The sequence below is a fragment of the Protopterus annectens genome, chromosome 11.part0 (assembly GCF_019279795.1).
Source record: "Protopterus annectens isolate FY-2018-M chromosome 11.part0, PAN1.0, whole genome shotgun sequence".
Classification (NCBI taxonomy): Eukaryota; Metazoa; Chordata; order Ceratodontiformes; family Protopteridae; genus Protopterus; species Protopterus annectens.
Window position 1 is genome coordinate 719,165,984 of NC_056745.1, and position 23,699 is coordinate 719,189,682.

At 42.9% G+C, this 23,699-nt stretch overlaps 1 protein-coding gene across 1 annotated transcript in view; it reads right to left on the reverse strand.

Moving 5' to 3' along the window:
• The window catches only part of LOC122815573 (protein mono-ADP-ribosyltransferase PARP12-like), a 1,647,737-nt gene that overhangs the window by 749,855 nt on the left and 874,183 nt on the right, over window positions 1-23,699 (reverse strand). Inside the window, exon 8 of the mRNA XM_044088182.1 lies at window positions 9,214-9,334. Within this exon, the coding sequence (XP_043944117.1) occupies window positions 9,214-9,334 (121 nt within the window). The remainder of the gene's footprint in view (window positions 1-9,213; window positions 9,335-23,699) is intronic.

Sequence of the window (23,699 nt, forward strand, 5' to 3'; positions counted from 1 at the left end):
ATATAGATCTGCCCAGCAACAAAATAAACTGCCTCTGCAAGTCTTGACCCCAGGACCCTGCACACCATACACAAAGTGATTTACCACTAAGCCATGACAGATATACATAAATCTGATGTTGTCAAAAACATATCATCCAGCCCAGTCATGCAGTAGTACAAAGAATGTATACCAACATCTAGATGTATGTGTGTGTGCGTGTAAATATATTAATATCTACACAGATATAACATATCTATATATGTAGAGATATAAATATATATATATAGAAATATTTACACACATATATATATATATATATATATATATATATATATATATATATACATATATATACATGCAAATGCCTACATCGACACATATGTATGCACTTATATGTGTACATATACACAGCAAGGTACATGTACATACACAAATATATAGCTTTGTAGGTATATATGGACACAGTCATACATATGTAAGCTGATATATATATATATATATATATATACATACATATATATATATAAATATATATATATATATATATATATATATATATATATATATATATATGTATATGTATATGTGGCCATACACCTGTAGATAGCAATGGTAGATTAACAAAAACAGATATGTCCACATGCACCGTTAATAGGGTTGAGAGACCCCAAACAATATACGTCTTGAACGAATAGGCATACCCCCCCAGCCAAACACGTCTTGCCTGCAATACACTACCAAGTGTTGCAGATCCCATAACAAGGACCTGACATGACATGGGCACAAGATGTTAACAGTACTACATCCCACCTGTATGATGTCAGGCTGGTATTGGTAACATATCATGCAGTACAGTTTGGCTCACATAGGAATTGTAAAATGTGGAAACTGTCAACATCCCCAGGATACAGATACACATTCACATATCTGCAGATACAGATATAACTATATATATAATTACATATATATAGATATACATGTGACTACACATACACAAGCAGTGGTATGTACAGTAAGATACATATGTAGAAGGTGGACAAAATATGGAAAAGCCACTATGCCTACATTCATACCTGAACAACTGGACACTGTATGGGCCACCCATACAAATGACAATCATTGCCTGCAACACATACCCACAGAGAGGTCATAGGACATAACACCACACACAGGTTTGCAGGAATAGAAAACTTTTGTTTACTATTACAGTTTTATATACTATTGTTACTGTAATTGGGATTGACTTCACAGACATGGTGTGAGTGGGAGGTCACATCCGATTTCCACATGTGTGCCATTGGCTACTGACAGACACCCTAAGGACATCATAGTAACGTACCTCTGCTAGCACATACTGCCCCTGTCGACTGCAGTGGAGATATTGGCCAATATGTGTGGACATTCTGACACACTCTGTAAAGTCCAGAGGTATACACAGAACCCCTAAGTGCAAAACGTGTACAATGCCTGACAATATGGATGTTAACAGCCATGTAGATAGTTATAACACATAACAAGTGGTATACATATGCCACCATAGGTTATGCATTCACACACCCCAGTCTTGCCCACCTGTGGCAGGTAGTGGTAATGGGCAGCAGGTTTTCCCTGCACCTACATTGATAGCATGATAATGGCATTCCCTGGTGTCAGTCGCATCTGTCCATACAGAGCATGTTGTCAGGCATGGTATGTCCTTTGTGGATCACATGTGATGGCACCACAGGTGTTGCAAGTGTCCATTGGGAAACATGAGGGAGGTGCACTGTCTGCATGTACGTGAATATTGGACAGATGAACAGGGTGCCGTGCCCTCTGTAGCCCACTACTATCATTCCATAGTTACCATCAGTGGCCAATATGCAGTGCACTACCCACATACTGGCTGTTGCCTAGGCATTTGTGTGTGTATGAGACATGGGTTGAGAGTGTGCTTTGGGTAACACTGGGGTTGCTAACTGTGACTGCCTGGCCTAGATGTCACATGTATGGGTATGGCTTTGCACACCAGACTCTCAGCTGTTTCACACATATTATCCCTGTACAGTGGATATTGTGATATATAGAAGCAGCACCATATAAGAAAAATGCAAAACCCGCTCCACATTGGCCACATACACACACACACACACACACACACACACACACACACACACACACACACACACATACCTGTCACGTCTGGGAGTAGAACCCCTACCTAACTAGTTTATTACACTACAGCACTACACAGTTATAGTACGCACAGAAATTACTGGAGTACTCATTCCACAAAGGTGTATTTCACACTGAATTACATCAACAGGATTGCCAAAGTAGGCCAGTTGACATGTACTGCGTATGACTAGCCTAAAATACATTGCTCCCTACACAGAGAGTGAAACACAAAACATCCACAACCATGTGTGGGTATAGAACCCATAACAGTGGCCCATATAACACTACAGCATGGAGCTGTTATAGGACGCACCTCAGGGATTACTGGGAAACCCCTTCCCCAAAGATGTATTTCACAATGAATGACATCAGCAGGATTGCCAAAGTAGGCCATTTGAAATGTACTGCGTGTGACTAGCCTAAAAGGCATTGCTCCCTACACAGATATTGTAACAAACACAAAATATCCACAACCGCCATGGGTGGGGATGGAACCCTAACACAGTTCTAAATCACACTACAGTAATACGCAGTTATGGCACACACTAGGGAGATTACTGGGCTCCACCCTTTCCACAGGTGTATTTCTAGGTGGATGAAATCAGCAGCCTTGCCAAAGTTGAGTATATGACTTGTAGGAAGTGTGAGTACCCTAAAAAGCATTGCACTTTACACAGTCAGAGTCAGACAGACACACACACTTGCCATGTCTGGGATTAGAACAGCTACCTAACTACTTTATCACACAACATCAGTACGCAGTTACAGGACACACTATAGAGACTACTGGGCAACAATCTTCCCAGAGGTGTATTTCTAGGTGGATGATGTCAGGAGCCTTGCCAAAGTTGAGTATATGACTTGTAGGCAGTGTGAGTACCCTAAAAAGCATTGCTCTCTATACAGACATACACACACAATTGCCATGTCTGGGAGTAGAACAGCTACCTAACTACTTTATCACACAACAGCAGTACGCAGTTACAGAACATGCTATAGATATTATTGGGCTACAACCTTCCCAGAGGTGTATTTCTAGGTGGATGACATCAGCAGCCTTGCCAAAGTTGAGTATATGACTTGTAGGCAGTGTGAGTACCCGAAAAGTAATTGTTCTCTACACAGACATACACTTGCCATGTCTAGAATTAGAACAGCTACCTAATCACTTTATCACACGACAGCAGTACACAGTTACAGGGCATGCTATAGAGATTACTGGGGTACAGCCTTCCCTGAGGTGTATTTCTAGGTGGATGACATCAGCAGCCTTGCCAAATTTGAGTATATTACTTGTAGGCAGTGTGAGTACCCTAAAAAGCATTGCTCTCTACACTGACAGAGTCAGACAGACAGACACACACACACACACACATGCGCGCGCGTGCACACACACACACACACACACACACACACACACACACACACACACACACACACACACACACACACACACACACACACACACACACACACACACACACACACACACACACACACACACACACACACACACACACACACACACACACACACACACACACATGCCATGTCTGGGATTAAAACAGCTACTTAACTACTTTATCACACGACAGCAGTACACAGTTTCTGGACGTGCTATAGAGATTACTGGGCTACAATTTTCCCAGAGGTGTATTTCTAGGTGGATGACATCAGCAGCCTTGCCAAGGTTGAGCATTTGAATTGTTGGGAGTGTAACTACCCTAAAAAGCATTGCGCTCTACACAGTCAGACAGACACGCACACAAACACATACAGTTGCCAAGTCTGGGATTAGAACTCCTACCTAACTAGCTTATCACACTACAGCAGTATGCAGTTATGGGACACGCCACAGAGATTACTGGGCTACAACTCTCCCAAAGGTGTATTTCACATTGGATGACCTCAGCAGGCTTGTCATAGTAGGGCTATGGAGAGGGCAGTGTGTGTGCATGGGCCATAACCCATTCATCTACAGGTTGACACGCCACATGCGGACACATACAGGGTCATATTTCACAGGTATGTGTATACAGCTGCTAGATGACTTCTTCCTTGTACAGTCATGTTGCACAGCTGGCACATGCACCACGTAGTCTGTAATGCTGACAGATACTGGTGGCTAGTATCTGCAGTGAGTGACATCTGTACCTCATGTGTTTTGGGTCCTTTGGATGTGTGCTGGGTGGGACAGGCCAGGATGGCTCCTTGTCACCTTCACTCTCTTCCACACATCTATGTCAGTCTACCTTTGGCTTATGAAAGTGTGTTGTTCTTACATATATGTCTGTATTCCTATCCACTGTGTGTGCAAGGCATGAATGGTGCATATGGACAAGTGGCTGCACTAACAACTGCAACTGCCAGATATGTCTGGTCAACTGGTGTTTGCAGACATGGTCTTCATGTGTTTAAGTGTGTGAGCATACCCAGTATAACCTTTCAGTATGTTGTTGACTGACATTGCCTTCATTTCTCTAAGTGTGTCGGCATGCCCAGTATATCCGTCTGTATTGCATGTGTGAATCAAGTCCAGGTAGTTTGTACTGCAGTGCTGACCTTTGTGTTATACACCAACAGGTAAAATGCTGTCTCTGCAGAGTATCCATCGATCATTTGGCATTGACTGTTGCTACATTTCTGCATAAAGGAGGGGGGGCACCTGACTGTTTCTACATAGGTTTGGGGGGGGTCACACCTTACTGTTACTATATTTCTATGTAGGATGGGGGGAGGACACACCTGACTATTTCTACATTTCTACACAGGATTGGGAGGCACATCTGACTGCTACTATATGTTTATGTAGGATGGGGGGCACATTTGACACTTGTACACATTTGCTAGGACTGTACTGGTATGTCAGATACTCCATTTCAGTCTGTAGTCTTACCTATCATGCTGGCTAGAGGCATACCAGTGTACTACAGATCTTAGCTTTTAATTACCTACATATTAGTTTTTGACTTCCTAGCCTTCACAGGTGACATCCCACTGCCTGGCCTGCTGTAGTCTGTCTGTATAGGCCTGGGGGGAGGTTACCCATAGGCCTCATTCAGAGGCCATAGTACAGCATTTGTTTGTGTTTGTCTACACCTGTCTTGCTGGCTGTGATTGTTGTTGGGTATATGACCCCCCCCCGACTGGCATGTCTGAGTGACTTACCTTGTGGGTGTCCCAGTATTGAGGGTGGTGCTGCAGGGCTGCCTATGTTGGATGCACATAGTACACTCCCTATACATGGTTAGGCACAGGTAGTGTAATGTTTGGCATCCCTTTTACTGTATGTGAGAGTCAGAGATAGGTGATACTCCCTGGGTCCCTCCCATGTCAGTGTATGTGCTATGTGTTGCCTCTTTGCCAAGGCCAGGGCATACTGGTCATGCCTCGTTCTTCCTACTGGGGCAGGCTCAGGTTGTTCCTCCTATGAGTCACTCTGTGCCTGTGCAGGCCTTGGCAATGGTGGGGGGCTGTGTGGGCCTGCCCCGTGCTGTTCCTGCTGCGGCTGTTTCCGCAGGATCATATTGTGTAGCAATGCACATACAAGGACAATTTGGATATATGTAGCTGGTGAGTACTACAAGGCTTCACTGGATGTGTCCAAGCACCAGAACTCTGACTTGAGAATCCCAAACACACACTCTATTATGATTCTTGTTTGTGCTTGTGCCTCATTATGGAGTTCTTGTTCGGGTGTGTTGCATTTCTGATTTGTGTCATCAGCCACAGTTCCAGTGCGTATTCAGGATCCCCCACTAGGTGACCATGTGGGATGTCCCCATTGGCAAATCTCTGGTACAGCTGCATCAGATGCCAGATGTGGGAACCGTGATAGCTTCCAGGGCAGCCAGCACACACGTTCATTATTATGCCCTGGGCATCGCACATGACCTGGCAGTTGATGGAGGGGAATTCCTTGCGATTAATGTAGACCCTACACTGGTCACCATGTGGTGCTTTGATGCATATGTGCATGCAGTCTATTGCACCCACTACCTCAGTGTATTCTGCTTTTTGGTGGAAGAGACACATATTGCTGGCCAACGCCTCACTAGTGTTGGGGAAATATACGTGCTCACAGACATGTGCTGACATGGCATCCAGGAACTGGTGGAGTACCCTGGATGCTGATGCCTGTGAAATCTCCATCATATCCCCAGTTGGCCTTTGGAAGGTACCTGTAGCTAGTATTCTTAGGCCTACACATACCTTGTTATCTACTGGGATGGGTTCCCCTCTGTTAGTTCTGTGCATCAGGTGTTGCCGGCACAGCTCAACAATTTGCTGGAGGAGGTCCCTGTCTACCTTATAACTCTCCACTATCTCCAGCTCATGTAGCCCTTGGTAGGTTACCCTGGGTCTGTACACTCTTCTCCATCTCCTCACTGTGGGTTGCTCGCCAGCATTCACATCCTCACCACCCTCAGCCTCTTCCACAACTTGTATGATAGCTATTGCAGCCCCTAACATTTTGCTGTTGTGAGTGTTAAAAGTTCCCCACTTGTTTACACCGCTGGTGTAGAGTATGGGAAAAACCAGAGGGGTAGGTGTTTGCATAGTTTATAGTAGTGTTCTGGGCTAGGCTGGTCTGCTGCCTGTGTAATTGGCTGGTTCTGAGATATTTCACCTGTCAGATGAGCTAGTACTCCTTGATTACCTTCCGCTGGTGTAGAGTATGGGAAAAACCAGAGGGGTAGGTGTTTGCATAATTTATAGTAGTGTTCTGGGCTAGGCTGGTCTGCTGCCTGTGTAATTGACTGGTTCTGAGATATTTCACCTGGCAGATGAGCTAGTACTCCTTGATTACCTTCTTACTGCTGTTTTTCCTTCCCATTGCCTTCCTGTTTATGCCCAGGGGTGCACTGCACAAACAGAGTGCTCAAATGTGCACATTGCTGCTATTTCCTGGTTTAACCTCTTTTTTCTTCCTGTAAAACCTGGTGCATGGCGGGCACACCTGCTTAGGCCTTGTAAAGATTGCTATGCAGGTTTAGACACACCCCCTAGCTTAGCTGTGCTAATCTAGAAGCAGACCCGAGCCACAGGGCTCCAATCCGCTTACAATATGCCTGACACACACCCCCATGATGTCATCTACCTCCTAGGCTTGCACCAAGCTATTCCTATTCTTACACTGTTGGGACCTGACTCACATGCTGGGGAAAAATGGGATTCACTATCCTTCCCCTCATTTGCATAGGATTGCCTGGCAGAATACTGATTTTAGTTAGAATGCTTATTTTAGGTGTATTTTCTTATCCCCCCCAATCCCGTTTGCGCACCGCTGCCCTATGCTTAAACAGCCAAGATCGGCTAAAAAAAAATAAAATTTGATTTTTTAATTTTTTGTATTGTTTGCAATGCCAGTGGCCTTATACTTGGCCATTGGCATGCTTACTACATGATATTCAGCCTTTATTTGGAGCTGTCATTGCGCCGTTTTGGATTTTGCAGAAATGTACTCGGTTACTAACCGAGTACATTTCTGCTGATTGCACTAGTCCTGCACGGACAGACGCAAGCTTCCTGGATTGCAATATCATCTCATTTGCATGGATTTCTCCTGAAAATGGGGTGATTTGCATACAAGGCCTTCATCCATGCAGGATTAGTGCATGAGCTCTCGTGCACGCTCCTGCGGGCTGTTCCTGGATCGCATGGCAAACATATTGCCTGCTTGAGCTCCTGCACCGATCTTGCACTCCGTGCAAGCTTTTGAGAATCCGAGGGATACATTCCCTTAAAAAATATCATTAAGAAATAATACATTTAACTTCTTTCTTATAAATTATTCACATATAAAACACACATAAATCACATAAAAAACACATAAGAAACATAAAATAGGGGTTAATACATTTAGAAACATTTTACGTAAAATATATTACAGAGTACTAATACAGCATTGTGATACTTAGAGTTGCATGAACTAGTGCAACTGCATTTGTTTCTTAAGTAAGACTGGTTTAATGCTAACCATGTTATTCAACCCAGGCTCTATATCTGCCTGCAGTCTTAAAATCCAACCATATTTTTTATTGTCTAATAAATTATTTGTATCACCCCCTCTTATTTATTTGTTATGCATTTTTTAATGTGGTTTACATGTGTTTTATATGTGAATAATTTATATGAAAGAAGTTAAATGTATTATTTCTTAATGATATTTTTTAAAGGAATGTATGTCTTTAAAATTAGATAAACTTTTATTGAAATTATAAGATTAGCTGGCTGTGTTCACATGATTTTATTTCAGTTCTATAAAGACTGAAAGAGTGAAATAGAATGTATTAAGCACTGAAGAAGGATTTATATCTGAAAGCTTTGCAATAAAGTATTGGCGTTCTTGGAGTTGGATTTCTTATTGGGCTCTTATCCTCTAACTTCTGGTTTATCACCTCACTAACCTCGTATCTGTAGATAAGGAACCTCCCACCACAGAGCCAGGGCAATGCACCTCAGTTGAGCTCTGTAGATAACTATGCTGGTATGTCTTTCCCAGAAAGCAAACACCTGTTCTAGAAATCCAAATCTACACAATAACACAAGATGGCATGACAAATACTTAACCCAAGATATTCCCCATTTATGGAATTAGCTGCCATTACCAGTCATGTAAAGTGCTTCCCTAGCAACTGTTAAAAGCAGTCTGGATGACTGGATGGTTAATCGCATATTTTCACTAGGGGCATGTAGAGGAAATCTCATTAATAGAGGACACTGTTAGCCTTCCACCAGTAGTGGGTGATTTGGCTGATCTTCTTGATGGTGTAGATAAATAAGAACCTATGAAACTTAGGAAGTTAGGTTACTTCCGTGTTAAGTATTTAGTGCTCTTAGAGCATCTCTAATATGACTGATTTAATGCTCTTACAGAACTTTTAATATGATACAACTGTTCACACAAATGATCACTCCTTAATGTCCGCCTTATTTGTGAAACTCACTCCTTCTCCTGTCTACAGAATTTTATTTTACAAACATTTCTTCCTTTAGAAAGCCTTGTTATCATTTTAAATCAAGTTAACTTTGCAATGTGTAATACAACTTATGCAGCTTTGCTGAAATTACCTTTGAAGCGAAGTTTATAGTCGTATCTTCCAGCTTGAAATGATATCACACCATCATTGTTTTCCTGATAAGCCTTCTCCAGGTCTCTGCTAGTGACAGTTGAAGCACAGTGTATTTCATCCTATTGTATAACGCACATTATTGTCAGTCATAACAAAAATCAAAATAGCTTTGAACTAGAGAATGATTTCCTAACATAAAAACAGCCTACATGTACATGTAAGTGTCTCGAAAAAGCCACACTAATATAGTACAATATTGTAATATGCCAGAGTCTAAAGGAATTATGACCAGTAACAGAAATAACAGAAAGTCTACACACACACACACACACACACACACACACACACACACACACACACACACACACACACACAAAACCAATGCCCCTGTTAGGCACAATGCAACTAGCATAACAATTATCTATGAACCTATGAAACTAAAAATTTGTTTAAAACCAGTAGCAAAAGTACTTGACTAGGTTTAGCATAACTACTGCTGTTAACAAATAAAACAACACAATGCCATAATATATGTTATAGCAGAAATACGTAAAGGCTAATTTGAAATCAGTAAACAAGTAATTCAATGCACTTGGCAAAATCTATGAAGAATTTGGATCACACACAGCAATAGGAAAACTGCTACATTTCTAAAGGGAATCAAATAAATGAAAGTTCTAAAAAAGTACATAAATATAATAAATGAGGCTCTTAGCCGGCTACAAAATTCATTAATTATAGGTTCATAGGTTGGTACTAGGCTATCAGCCCTAGGGCCTATACAAGCCTAGCCATAATAATTCCCTGGATATTTCTTCCCACAATATTTACTTCTCTGGACCCCTGTTAAAAGACATTAAAGCCCAAAAAGGCTAGACGTTACATATAGCAAAGCAAATGCATCTTCCACTAAAGCCTATCTAGATGTCTATTTCGCAGAACTAAGATACATGTATCACAACATGAGAGACTGAAAGCTGAATAGGACTTGAGTATCTAGATTAATACTGTTGCAGATGTAAGCACTTGTAGTACTTCTAATACGAATAAAATTAAACAACAGCAACCAGCTCTAAATTACATTTTTTTTTATTGTAGAAAGTAAAGCACTGAGGGAAAAAGTACTGACTATGACCCAAAAGTAGCCTGGTGCTAGAAATGTTGAAAAAGCAGGGCAGGGGAGAATGGGAGTGAGAGACAAATGCCAGCTTGCCCATCATGGGGAGAGGGATGGGAGTAAGAGGTAAAAGCCAGTTTGCCCATCATGGGGAGCAGGTATGGATGTGAGAAGTAAAAGCCAACTTGCCCATCATGGGGAGGGGGATGGGAGTAAGAGGTAAAAGACAGTTTGCCCATCATGGGGAGCAGGGATGGGTGTGAGAGGTAAAAGCCAACTTGCCCATCATGGGGAGAGGGGATGGGAGTGAGAGATAAAAGCCAGCTTGCCCATCAGGGGGAGGGGGGGTGGGAGTGAGAGGTTAAAGCCAGCTTGCCCATCATGGGGAGGGGGATGGGAGTGAGAGGTAAATGCCAGCTTGCCTATTATGGGGAAGGGAGTGAGAGGTAAAAGCCAACTTGCCCATCATGGGGAGGGAGGAATGGGAGTGAGAGGTAAAAGCCAGCTGCCCATCATGGGGAGGGGGGATGGGAGTGAGAGGCAAAAGCCAGCTTGCCCATCATGGGGAAGGAGGATGGAAGTAAGAGGTAAAAGCTAGCTTGCCCATCATGGGAAGAGAGGATGGGAGTGAGAGGTAAACGCCAGCTTGCCTATCATGGGGAAGGGAGTGAGAGGTAAAAGCCAGCTTGCCCATCATGGGGTGGGAGGAATGAGAGTGAGAAGTAAAAGCCAGCTTGCCCATCATGGGGAGGGGGGATGGGAGTGAGAGGTAAAAGCCAGCTTGCCCATCATGGGAAGGGAGGATGGGAGTGAGAGGTAAAAACCAGCTTGCCCATCATAGGGAGGGGGATGGGAGTGAGAGGTTAAAGCCAGCTTGCCCATCATGGGGAGGGGGGGTGTGAGTGAGAGGTAAAAGCCAACTTGCCCATCATGGGGAGGGGGATAGGAGTGAGAGGTAAAATCCAGCATGCCTATCATGGGCAAGAAAGTGAGAGTTAAATGCCAGCTTGCCCATCAAGGGAAGAGGGATATGGGAGTGAGAGGTAAAAGCCAGCTTGCCCATCGTGTGGAGGGAGGATGGGAGTGAGAGGTAAAAGCCAGCTTGCCCATCATGGGGAGAGGGGATGGGAATGAGAGGTTAAAGCCAGCTTGCCCATCATTGGGAGGGGGATGGGAGTGAGAGGTAAAAGCCAGCTTGCCTATCATGGGGAACGGAGTGAGAGGTAAAAGCCAGCTTGCCCATCATGGGGAAGAGGGATGGGAGTAAGAGGTAAAAGCCAGCTTGCCCATCATGGGGGGTGGGAATGAGAGGTAAAAGGCAGCTTGCCCATCATGGGGAGGGGGATGGGAGTGAGAGGTTAAATCCAGCTTGCCCATCATGGGGAGGGGGATGGGAGTGAGAGGTAAAAGCCAGCTTGCCTATCATGAGAAAGGGAGTGAGAGGTAAAAGCCAGCTTGACCATCTTGGGGAGGGGGTGGGAGTGAGAGGTAAAAAACAGCTTGCTCATCATAGGGAGGGGGATAAGAGTAAGAGGTACAAGCCAGCTTTCCCATCATGAGGAGGTGGGGAGGAGAGCTGGTTCTAATCAGCCAACTGTCACCATGCTTGCAGAGAGTTGCACATCTTCAAAAACAGCCAGGACTAGGAATTTGAGTTTGAGACTCTCAATCCAATAAAGGTTATCCTCATTAGCATGGGTGAGACACACACATAAACTGACAGATCATGTAGGAGGTCTGGTTGTGACTTATATGTTCATAGGTTCATAGGTTTTTACTAGGCTAATGATCACAAGTGTCTTTTTAAGCCTAGCCACGCATCCCAAATCTCTGACAAGTTCTGCTACCCTTAATGAGTGTAGTCAGGGGCTTGGAAGATGAAACATTTACAAGGCAAGGACCTGGGAGATGACCCATTTGCAGGCTGCCTGTGTCCATTAAAGACATAGATGCCAAACCAGGAAAGAATTTCCTGCACCCCATCCAATTGTCCAAGTTACAACTGAATTGGGTTAGGGAGGAACTCTGCTTCACATGGATGGGGAGCCTGTTTCATAGACAAGGTAGTCTCTGAGATACATGCATGTCTGTCCAATAGGTCCTATTTATATCACAGGCAAGGTTTATATTTTTAGAATGGGTAATTCTAGTGTTGTTTGTTTTGCAGATATATGAGAGGTCCATCAGAGAGGAGTCTGACAATGCCCTGTATGCTAGGCATAAATCTACATCACTTAAATGCTTATGCCAGCCATCAGGGAGGTAGGTTAGGACCCCACAGAGAAATACCCTTACAGCTGGATGCCACAGGCACACAAACCACATCTGTGGCTGTCATAATGATGACACCTCTGGTCATGATGTGCTTGCCCTCATACAGGGGACTCCCCAGTGATGAAGGAATGAATGGGTATAAGACCAATCAGAAGAGACCGGAAGGTCAGTAGGCAAGAAAGGAAATGGGATATGAAAAAAAGACTAAATCCAAGCTCTAGATCACAAGTAAATAAGGAAATATCTGTTTAAAGTCAAAGACAGGCCATAGCAAGTAGCAAGTCCTGAAAACCTCAGGACGTAAAGTGCTTTAGTCAATATCTTGACTAGTAACATACAGTAAAGAAGCATGAAATAATCAAATAAAGGCATGAAATAAATAATCATTGCAAATGAAAAGTATGCACCTGCAATAACAACAGTTGTGTAGGACTGTGGTCTATCATCCTTTGCATATAGGACCTGAGACCAGCAGCCTTGGGTATCTTGGTACCTAAAACTCTCCCAGGCTACCAAAAGTTTCTATTTTACCCACAATCCAGTGCTCAATGGATACCTCTCTAAACCCTTGTTAGCCCATGGAAAGTGAAGCACAAAGAAAGAAAGAAAGAAAGAAATCATAGATTCATAGCAGCAAAAAAAACTTCATATTAGAAGTTGGGGGGGGGGTCACAGCGTAAGAACGACAACACTCCTACACATCTATCATTATGGCAGGTATGCAACTTTTGTTATGTGATAGTACTTGGTCCATCTTCTCCTACCTGTAAGACAATGTCCTCAGCAGAGACATTATTGGATGGCTGCCTAACAGGTTTGCAAACAAAGGGGTTTCTCCGAAGGACAGTAAATAGATATAACAAACCCAAAAAATGTCTCATACCATGAAGGTGTAAACTAAAGCAAATGAATGTGAAAATAGAGGAAGGTGAACCCAGTCCCAAGATCTGTTTCCAATCAACTTCCTAGCATGAAGTATGAGGAAGCAAGTATAGACGACATCACACCTAAGATAGCGAACACAAGGATTATCACCAAGAAAAAACTTCAAAACAAACCATTGGCAGAGAAAATATTTACCAACAGCCCACAGGATAAATGGAGACAATAACAAATACATAGACAAAGAGATGACTGGAAGATGATGGTAAACCTGTAACCCAGATCTACATTCAATCCAACTATACAATAAGTCCTCGGAACAGACTTGACTGAACAAAGCTACTAAAAGAGTTTGACCAGAAAAGTAGGCAGAATGTCCTCAAAAGAAAACTGACTACACAACAAAAGACTCTGTTAAACTGGAGGCAGAAGCAGTAAAGGAAGAAATCCCAAAGGCCAATGGAAGTAATCTTCTAGTTCGTCAGGTAACTATAGCACCATTAGTAAGAATATACACAATACCACACCTGATCATTTACTCTATGATGCTAAAGCCGTAGGCAAGATATGAGTCATCTGCTGAGATTGTACAGAATTTAACACTGGTTATTATATCAACCCATAATATCTGAGATGTACACAAGATACAAGACTGATGCTTGTAAAGCTATAACAGAACACAGCAAAATACTGATCTTGCAACAAAAAGGTATATCCTATGTTATTGCCAAAAACTCAGACCAGGCCAGAAAAGCAGCCTTGATGCTGAGGGGCTCAAATCTCAAGGAATACCTTGGCACCAACTAGTCTTATGTATCGTCCAACATGGGGCAATGAAGGAGGCCAGCCCTGAAAGGAGAGGAAGTCTGAAACTGGCCTACTGTCCTCAGAACAGGATTCAGCATTGAAGAAAAAGGTCAAGTCCAACAGGTCATTCTCAAGGAAAGTACAGAAGCAGGACTCCTATTGCAGGATTGCTTGATAACACAGGGGCTGCAATGAACAGGACAGACTAAACACAGGTCAAGAGTGAGGACAACGCTATCATGCCAAGAAGAATTGTATTGAAGAATTGAGATGGTAGGAAGAGTCAGGAAATAAAACAAGAAAAATAGTGACCCAAAGCGGTCTGAAGTGAAATGAAGGATAAATGCGGCAAAAATCTTAAAAGCCAAAAGACACAGACACACTCATAAAAAATACTCTCAACACAGTAGAAAAATCAGATGGTACACTAGCAAAGCTGATACATGTGATGGCACTGATGCATGGCAAAAGAGTTCTGTAGAAGAGGACCTTCTTTGTGTAAGATTGTGAGTAAAGGGAGAGGACTTTGGGGGGCTTGGGGAAAGTTTTAGGCATACCTCTCAAGTGTCTAGGTTTTCTCAGACTGTCTAGATTTTTGTATCATATTTTAGATCTGTTCCTCATAAAATTTGTGGTTTTCTGCCAAATCACTGGGATGATCTCAGGACTGAAGTCACTAAATTATTACTTACATTTGAGTTTCAGACTTCAAATCTTTCAGAAAATGCATGTTAATAGAAACTGTTATTCTAGCAAATTTCTAAGTTTAGAAAAACAATATTTAGGTTCATAGGTTAGGTTCATAGGTTTGTACTAGGCTATCTGCCCTAGGGCATTTATAAGCCTAGCCAGAGTGTATGTGGCTTACACCACCCCTTAGGATGAGAATACTATGCCCTTTTAGGGTTTAGTTTACTATGCCTCTGTCTAGTAGTGACACAGAGATGACCCCCGGGGTAAACCTACGATCTCCCATCCACTCGTCGAGATTTCTCTTGAATAGAGTCAGTGAGGGGCTCTACCTAACATGGACTGGGATTCTGTTCCAGAGTGTAGGGAGCCTCTGGGTTATGAATCTGTCCCTCCAGCACGTTCTATTTATTTCTGTGTTGAGGTTTAAGTCACTTAATCTCGTGGCTCTGATGGATTTGGATTTTCTGAGGTGAAGCATGTCCATTAATTCAGGATTGGACATGGCCTTGTACGTCAGGCACAGATCACCTCTGAGTAGGCGGTATGCGACTGAATAGAGCTGGAGTTTTTTCAGTCGGGCAGCATATGACATATGTTTAAGACCCTTTATCCTCTTGGTGAGGAACTTTTGGGGTCTTTCCAACTGCTGCAGGTGTCGGGTGAGATACATCCCAAACGGGGCATTGTACTCAGTCATTGGCCTGATAAGAGAAGAGTACAGGGGCATAATGACCTCTCTTGATCTAGATGTGAAACCCTTCATGATAAGGTGGGCAATATAGAAGGTCTTCCTAACCACTTTGGCAATGTGAGTGTCAAATGAGAGGTTACTGTCAACCTGGGTCCCTAGGTCCCTGATTACCTCTTCCGTACTTAATGGATTACCGCCTATGTGGTAATTTGTCGGTACCTTGTTTTTCCCAAAGGGTATGACTATACATTTTTTGGCGTTCAGCTTAAGGCCATGGCTCTGGCACCAATTATCCGTTTCTATGAGGCCTCTCTGAAGGATGTTTGTGTCCGCTGGAGTATCAATTATGGCGGCCAGTTTGCAGTCATCTGCGAACTTTGTCAGCCACAATCCTCCTATGTTTGCCTGTACCTCAGAAAAATAAATGCCGAACAAGAGGGGTCCCAGGACTGAGCCCTGTGGGACACCGCTTGTGACTGGCTTAGAGTCTGACATAGCTCCAGCAACTCTGACCCTGTGGGTTCTGTCCTTGAGCCAGTTTGCAACCCATCTTGTGACATATGGGTTTACATTTAAGCTGGTGAGTTTGTCTATGATGCCCGAGTGGGGTATTGTGTCAAAGGCTTTTGCAAGGTCAAGGTAGGCTGTGTGAACTGCCTTACCCTCATCAATGGCCTTAGTGACTGTTTCAAAAAAGTCGACCAAGTTCAAAAGGCAGGATCTGCCCTTTACAAAGCCAAATTGGGTAGGATCCAATGTCTGTAGGTCCCCAATGTCTTTGTTTATGAGTTCCATAATGATCCTCTCCATAGCTTTGCAGACCAGGCTCATCAAGCTTATGGGCGGTAATTTCCAGGGTCCGTAGAAGCACCGCCTTTGTGAAGTGGGACCACTGTTGCCGACGCCACTCTTTGGGTAATATCCTGTAGTAAGGCTAAGATTAAACAGCAGCCTTATGTGTGGGTTTAGTTCCTCTTGAGTTCATGTAGCACACAGCCGGGACACCATCCGGTCCCATTGATGCTGTGTTTTTAGCTTTAGAGAGGGCGGCTCTCACCTGGGCATCTGAGATGTTAGGGAGGCTACACTCTGCTGGGATAGTTATTTCTCCTTTTGGGGGAGGGAGGAGAAATTTGCACTGAACCTGTCTGCCAGAATGTTGGCAATGTCAGTGGGTTCAGTGTATTTTGTGTCATTTTGGACTAACTCTGAGCATATCTGGGAGTTTCCACCCAGGTTTCTAACATAGCTAAAGAAGGCCTTGTGATTGTCTTTTGTGTCTTTTGTGATTTTTCTCTCAAAGTTGGCCTTGGATGATTTTATGAGTGATCGTAGTTTTTTGCTAGTACTGATCAGAGATGCCTTCCCTTTTAGGGATTTTGCTCTGTCATGTAGTAGCTTCCTCCTCCTGTTGTAAAGTTTGTTTATGGCTGGGGTCCACCAGACCGGTCGCCTGCCTTTGGGGGAATGGGTCTTGGTTTTATTTGGGATTGCATGATCCATGCATTCTTGAAGGTGCCCATAAAAGGCATTTGCAAAGGATTCAGCAGTGTGGGTTGTGGTTTCCACTGGTCCAGGGGCCTTGAAAGATACCACTTCAGTCTTAAGAAGTGTGAAGTTTGCTTTTGAGAAGTTCTTCACTGTGGTCTTTTGTGCAGGGGGTGGGGGCGGGATGTGGATTTCCAGTGAGATTAATTTATGGTCTGATCTTACCAAGGAGGGATGTACTTCCGGTGTGGAGCATTTTGTCCCCATGTTTGTGATGATCAGGTCTAGTATATTGTCTCCTCTTGTGGGAATGGTGACTAGTTGTTCCATTGCATTTGAGTTTATGAATTCTAGGAACCTTTGGGCTAGGGTGTTGGGGCTTGAGTAATGTTCCCAGTCTATGTTTGGGTAGTTGAAGTCTCCCAAAATGATGGTATTTGGAGAGACATTCATACTCTCCAGTGTCTTCAGGAAGGCTGTGTGGGGTTCCTGAGTTTGAGAGGGTGGTCTGTAGCATGCTACAAACTGTAAGGCAGTTTTGCCTATGGTTAGTTGCACCTGGATAGTCTCCGATGCTTCGTGCGTTGCCACTAACCTGGAGGTGTGGGTATCTTTGATGAAAATGGATACTACCCCTCCTTTTGTGGTTCGGTCCAAGTTTTGGGGCCGGAAAGCATGATATGAGGTAAAACCTGATAGTGCTGGGGTGCTCTCAGGAGCCTTGAACCAGGTTTCAGTCACTGCACAGACATCGATGTTCTCCATACTGAGGAGGGCTTCGAGGGCGTGCATCTTGAGGTTTAGACTTCTGGCATTGAGCAGCATTACCCTTAGTTTTTTCCACTTGTGTTTTCTAGGGAGGTAGGTTTGTCATTTGAGCCTTGCCTAAAAAGGCACTATGGGGATGGCAAGAGCCTTGGCCAATATCCGGAAGCCCAGGGGTGATAGGTGCAAGCCATCCCTTGTGAAGCAGTGTGGCTTGTCAAGCATGTCATCCCAAGCAGACAGACATTGGATCCCCTTAGAATGACACCAGTAATTAAGCCAATTGTTAAAACTGATCATTTTGTCTTTGTACTGTGGCATCATTCTTGGTGAGGGTAAGATGCTGCTCAGGGTCAGGGTCATACCGCCTGGGCTACATAATCAGAGAGCTCCTCTATGTCTCTTTTCATGTAGACCAGGGAGGTACGACTCAGGTCGTTCACACCGGCATGTACAATGACTGAGTCATATTTGTACTTGCTGTGGAGTGACCTGAGTGCTTGTGTTATGTGGCGGATTCTAGCTCCCGACAGGCAGCTTACTGTGACCCTCTCCTTGTTCAGTCTGGTGAGTGGGACGCCAGTGTGCCTGACTATGGAGTCACCTATTACAAGTGTGTCTGGCATGTTGTTTGGCCTTAAGGGCTGTGACTGTTTAGCACACTGACTTTGTGAACTATGTGTTGCATGTGCTATGTCTTGAGGTGGTGGTTGCTTGGGTGTCTGCTTTGGAGGCCTCTGTTGTTTTGGTAGATTTTTAATCAGCCTCCAGTATGTTTTTGTGTGTTTATGTGTTTGGTTTGCAGTTGTGATAGTTCTATGTGAGACTGGGTTTGTGGTGTGCGTGGTTACCTTCTCCTCCTGACTGGTCTTGCCAGTACTGAATTGAGAGAGCTCAGCCTCCAGTTTGGCTATATAGTTGCATCTCTCGCATATATTTGTATTTGTTGGGAGGAGGAGAGGGTTGTCTGTGTACATGAGGCAATTGTAACATTGCCTCAAGATTCCCAGATTCACCAGCTGAACAGGAGAGGACGCCAGCAACTGACCCTTCGACATGCTAGAAATAGTGAAAAAGATTGCTGTGTAACTGAGTCAGAAAGGACCTATAGGGAAATGGGTACTCAACAGAATTTAGGTGAATGAAGTACTTTCGTTTGTTTAAGAGTGCTTTACCTGTATAAAAAATGCTTAAGGAGCAAGTGCTGAGCTTTTCAGATAGAGTATAGGCTGTTTAGATTGCAAGTGGAACAGTTCTAAGGGAAAAATTGAAGAGCAGACTTGGCGGAGCCAGAAAAAGTTTAACCGGTGCTGCACTAAGCACACGACCGCGCAAAGCCGTGCAAACGCGGATTTTAAGCAGTGAACTACAAAAGAGCTAGGAATGGTCCCAAACAACCAATTACTAACAGCTTCTTGTGCTGAGGTCACTTCCCCCAAGGATAGGTAGGCTGCTCAAGGCTCCCCACTCCCACTGGTGAGCAAAGAAACTTCCTTCTATCCAAGTAAGGTAATGGACAACACAGGAACTACACCACAGCCCAGAATACAGCAATGCCTGTATACTGGTCTAAACTAGACGAGAAAGGCGGGAAAACAAGGATTTTTTTTTTGTTTTTTTTTTTTTAGAAATACACAGAAAATGCAGAGACAGTGATAAATTAGTTACACAGGCTATCAAACTTTAGTGGGCAGCCTCCACAGTTCAATTAAACAAACAAACAAGCAAACTTTCAACTAAATTCGACTAAATGTAACTTTAAGTGCAGATTTTAAAATAAATGCAGTAATCAGTAAAAAAAAACAGTTCAGGCTAGTTCAAAGTGAGCAGAAGAAGCTATTTTCAGTGAAAAAAAAGCAAAGATACTTAAATCCAGAAGGTAGTCGCTTTTTTGAGTTCCTTGCTGCTAGGACCACTCTGTAAACCCACGTGGAGCTTGTCTGAGCAGTATAGTCAGAAAAAAATGCCCAGAGGCGGATTTTAAGCAGTGAACTACAAAAGAGCTAGGAATGGTCCCAAACAACCAATTACTAACAGCTTCTTGTGCTGAGGTCACTTCCCCCAAGGATAGGTAGGCTGCTCAAGGCTCCCCACTCCCACTGGTGAGCAAAGAAACTTCCTTCTATCCAAGTAAGGTAATGGACAACACAGGAACTACACCACAGCCCAGAATACAGCAATGCCTGTATACTGGTCTAAACTAGACGAGAAAGGCGGGAAAACAAGGATTTTTTTGTTTTTTTTTTAGAAATACACAGAAAATGCAGAGACAGTGATAAATTAGTTACACAGGCTATCACACTTTAGTGGGCAGCCTCCACAGTTCAATTAAACAAACAAACAAGCAAACTTTCAACTAAATTCGACTAAATGTAACTTTAAGTGCAGATTTTAAAATAAATGCAGTAATCAGTAAAAAAAAACAGTTCAGGCTAGTTCAAAGTGAGCAGCAGAAGCTATTTTCAGTGAAAAAAAAGCAAAGATACTTAAATCCAGAAGGCAGTCGCTTTTTTGAGTTCCTTGCTGCTAGGACCACTCTGTAAACCCACGTGGAGCTTGTCTGAGCAGTATAGTCAGAAAAAAATGCCCAGAGGCGGATTTTAAGCAGTGAACTACAAAAGAGCTAGGAATGGTCCCAAACAACCAATTACTAACAGCTTCTTGTGCTGAGGTCACTTCCCCCAAGGATAGGTAGGCTGCTCAAGGCTCCCCACTCCCACTGGTGAGCAAAGAAACTTCCTTCTATCCAAGTAAGGTAATGGACAACACAGGAACTACACCACAGCCCAGAATACAGCAATGCCTGTATACTGGTCTAAACTAGACGAGAAAGGCGGGAAAACAAGGATTATTTTTTTGTTTTTTTTGGTTTTTTTTGTAGAAATACATAGAAAATGCAGAGACAGTGATAAATTAGTTACACAGGCTAGCACACTTTAGTGGGCAGCCTCCACAGTTCAATTAAACAAACAAACACGCAAACTTTCGACTAAATTCGACTAAATGTAACTTTAAGTGCAGATTTTAAAATAAATGCAGTAATCAGTAAAAAAACAGTTCAGGCTAGTTCAAAGTAAGCAGCAGAAGCTATTTTCAGTGAAAAAAGCAAAGATACTTAAATCCAGAAGGTAGTCGCTTTTTCGAGTTCCTTGCTGCTAGGACCACTCTGTAAACCCACGTGGAGCTTGTCTGAGCAGTATAGCCAGAAAAAAATGCCCAGAGGCGGATTTTAAGCAGTGAACTACAAAAGAGCTAGGAATGGTCCCAAACAACCAATTACTAACAGCTTCTTGTGCTGAGGTCACTTCCCCCAAGGATAGGTAGGCTGCTCAAGGCTTCCCACTCCCACTGGTGAGCAAAGAAACTTCCTTCTATCCAAGTAAGGTAATGGACAACACAGGAACTACACCACAGCACAGAATACAGCAATGCCTGTATACTGGTCTAAACTAGATGAGAAAGGCGGGAAAACAAGGATTACTTTTTTGTTTTTTTGGTTTTTTTTGTAGAAATACACAGAAAATGCAGAGACAGTGATAAATTAGTTACACAGGCTAGCACACATTAGTGGGCAGCCTCCACAGTTCAATTAAACAAACAAACAAGCAAACTTTCGACTAAATTCGACTAAATGTAACTTTAAGTGCAGATTTTAAAATAAATGCAGTAATCAGTAAAAAAACAGTTCAGGCTAGTTCAAAGTAAGCAGCAGAAGCTATTTTCAGTGAAAAAAAAGCAAAGATATTTAAATCCAGAAGGTAGTTGCTTTTTCGAGTTCCTTGCTGCTAGGACCACTCTGTAAACCCACGTGGAGCTTGTCTGAGCAGTATAGCCAGAAAAAAACGCCCAGAGGCGGATTTTAAGCAGTGAACTACAAAGGAGCTAGGAATGGTCCCAAACAACCAATTACTAACAGCTTCTTGTGCTGAGGTCACTTCCCCCAAGGATAGGTAGGCTGCTCAAGGCTCCCCACTCCCACTGGTGAGCAAAGAAACTTCCTTCTATCCAAGTAAGGTAATGGACAACACAGGAACTACACCACAGCCCAGAATACAGCAATGCCTGTATACTGGTCTAAACTAGACGAAAAGGCGGAAAACAAGGATTGTTTTTTTGTTTTTTTTTTGTAGAAATACACAGAAAATGCAGAGACAATGATAAATTAGTTACACAGGCTAGCACACTTTAGTGGGCAGCCTCCACAGTTCAATTAAACAAACAAACAAGCAAACTTTCGACTAAATTCGACTAAATGTAACTTTAAGTGCAGATTTTAAAATAAATGCAGTAATCAGTAAAAAAACAGTTCAGGCTAGTTCAAAGTAAGCAGCAGAAGCTATTTTCAGTGAAAAAAAAGCAAAGATACTTAAATCCAGAAGGTAGTCACTTTTTCGAGTTCCTTGCTGCTAGGACCACTCTGTAAACCCACGTGGAGCTTGTCTGTCCCTATGTTTGGGTTGTTGTCCCCCCATTATGTTAGCCTTTATCCAGATATTTTGGACTGATATGTTGAGAGCTATGCTTTTAGGCAATGGTTTTCCTGAGTCCTGCCAGCCTTGAATCCAACAAATATAGAAAGCTGGACCATATTCTATTATATCTACCTGTTTAAGTATAAATTATCAAATTCCTTGAATTAATTTAATGCTTCGATCAATGCATATCAGGTTGCACTCAACTACTGCTCTAGTTTTTCAAGAAAGAAACTGTTATGAAATAAACAAGCTGTAACACGGGTTCATAGGCAGATACTAGGCTATCTGCCCTTATAGTCCATTTTAAGCCTAGTCTATTTCTCTTTTTTGAGAATAAAAATCTGCACCTTTTGTTTTTGAGGTAAACACCTTAACCATTATACCAGCTTCACAACTCCAAATGCATGAATGCTGGCATCAATCCTGCTACCTCTTGCTTGCTAAGTGAGCACTGCTTTAAAATTATCTTAACCGAAAATAATAAAAGGATGATGCTGGATACAAATTAGCAAACATTGCTTATGCTGGTTATATAATCTGTGCAATATATTATACAGGTGAAAATGTTAAACATGCTATAGCAAAAAATCTACTTTAAGACAAAAAAATGAGGCACCATGAAAAGAGCTACTGCATATTTTAGTCAAGTTTTGAAAGAGCTGTATGCACATTTAAATTTATGACACATAAAAGGCAGAGGCTGCTGTGCAGGTCTTCTATGCAAGCATTTTTTCAAAAAAGGGATATTTCCTATGAAAGGCAGGAACACACAAGAACTAACGCTTTTATTGTTGCTGTTCTTTAAGCTTGCCTTTCTCCTACAGTGATATAAGGGATCTGCGGATGGATGACCAAAAAGAAACAAACAAAAAGTTGATTTCTTGAGCTTTAATTTTATCAGGTATATTCTATAGATCTAGTATGCCAACAATGGCTACTGTACCTACTGTAATTCATGCATCAAAAGCACACAACACATTAGTCATGAAAACCCATTCCCCGGATTCTCAAAAGCTTGCACAGAGTGCAAGATCGGTGCAGGAGCTCAAGCAGGCAATATGTCTGCCGTGCAATTCAGGGGGTGTGCACGAGTACTCCTGCACTAATCTTGCACGGACTAAGCACTGGTATGCAAATCACCCCATTTGCAGGTGAAATCCATGCAAATGAGGTTATTTTGTAATCCAGGAAGCTTGCAACAGTCTGTGCAAGACTAGCGCAATCTGCAGAAATGTACTCGGTTAGTAACTGAGTGCATTTCTGCAAAATCCAAACTGGAGCTATGTCAGCTC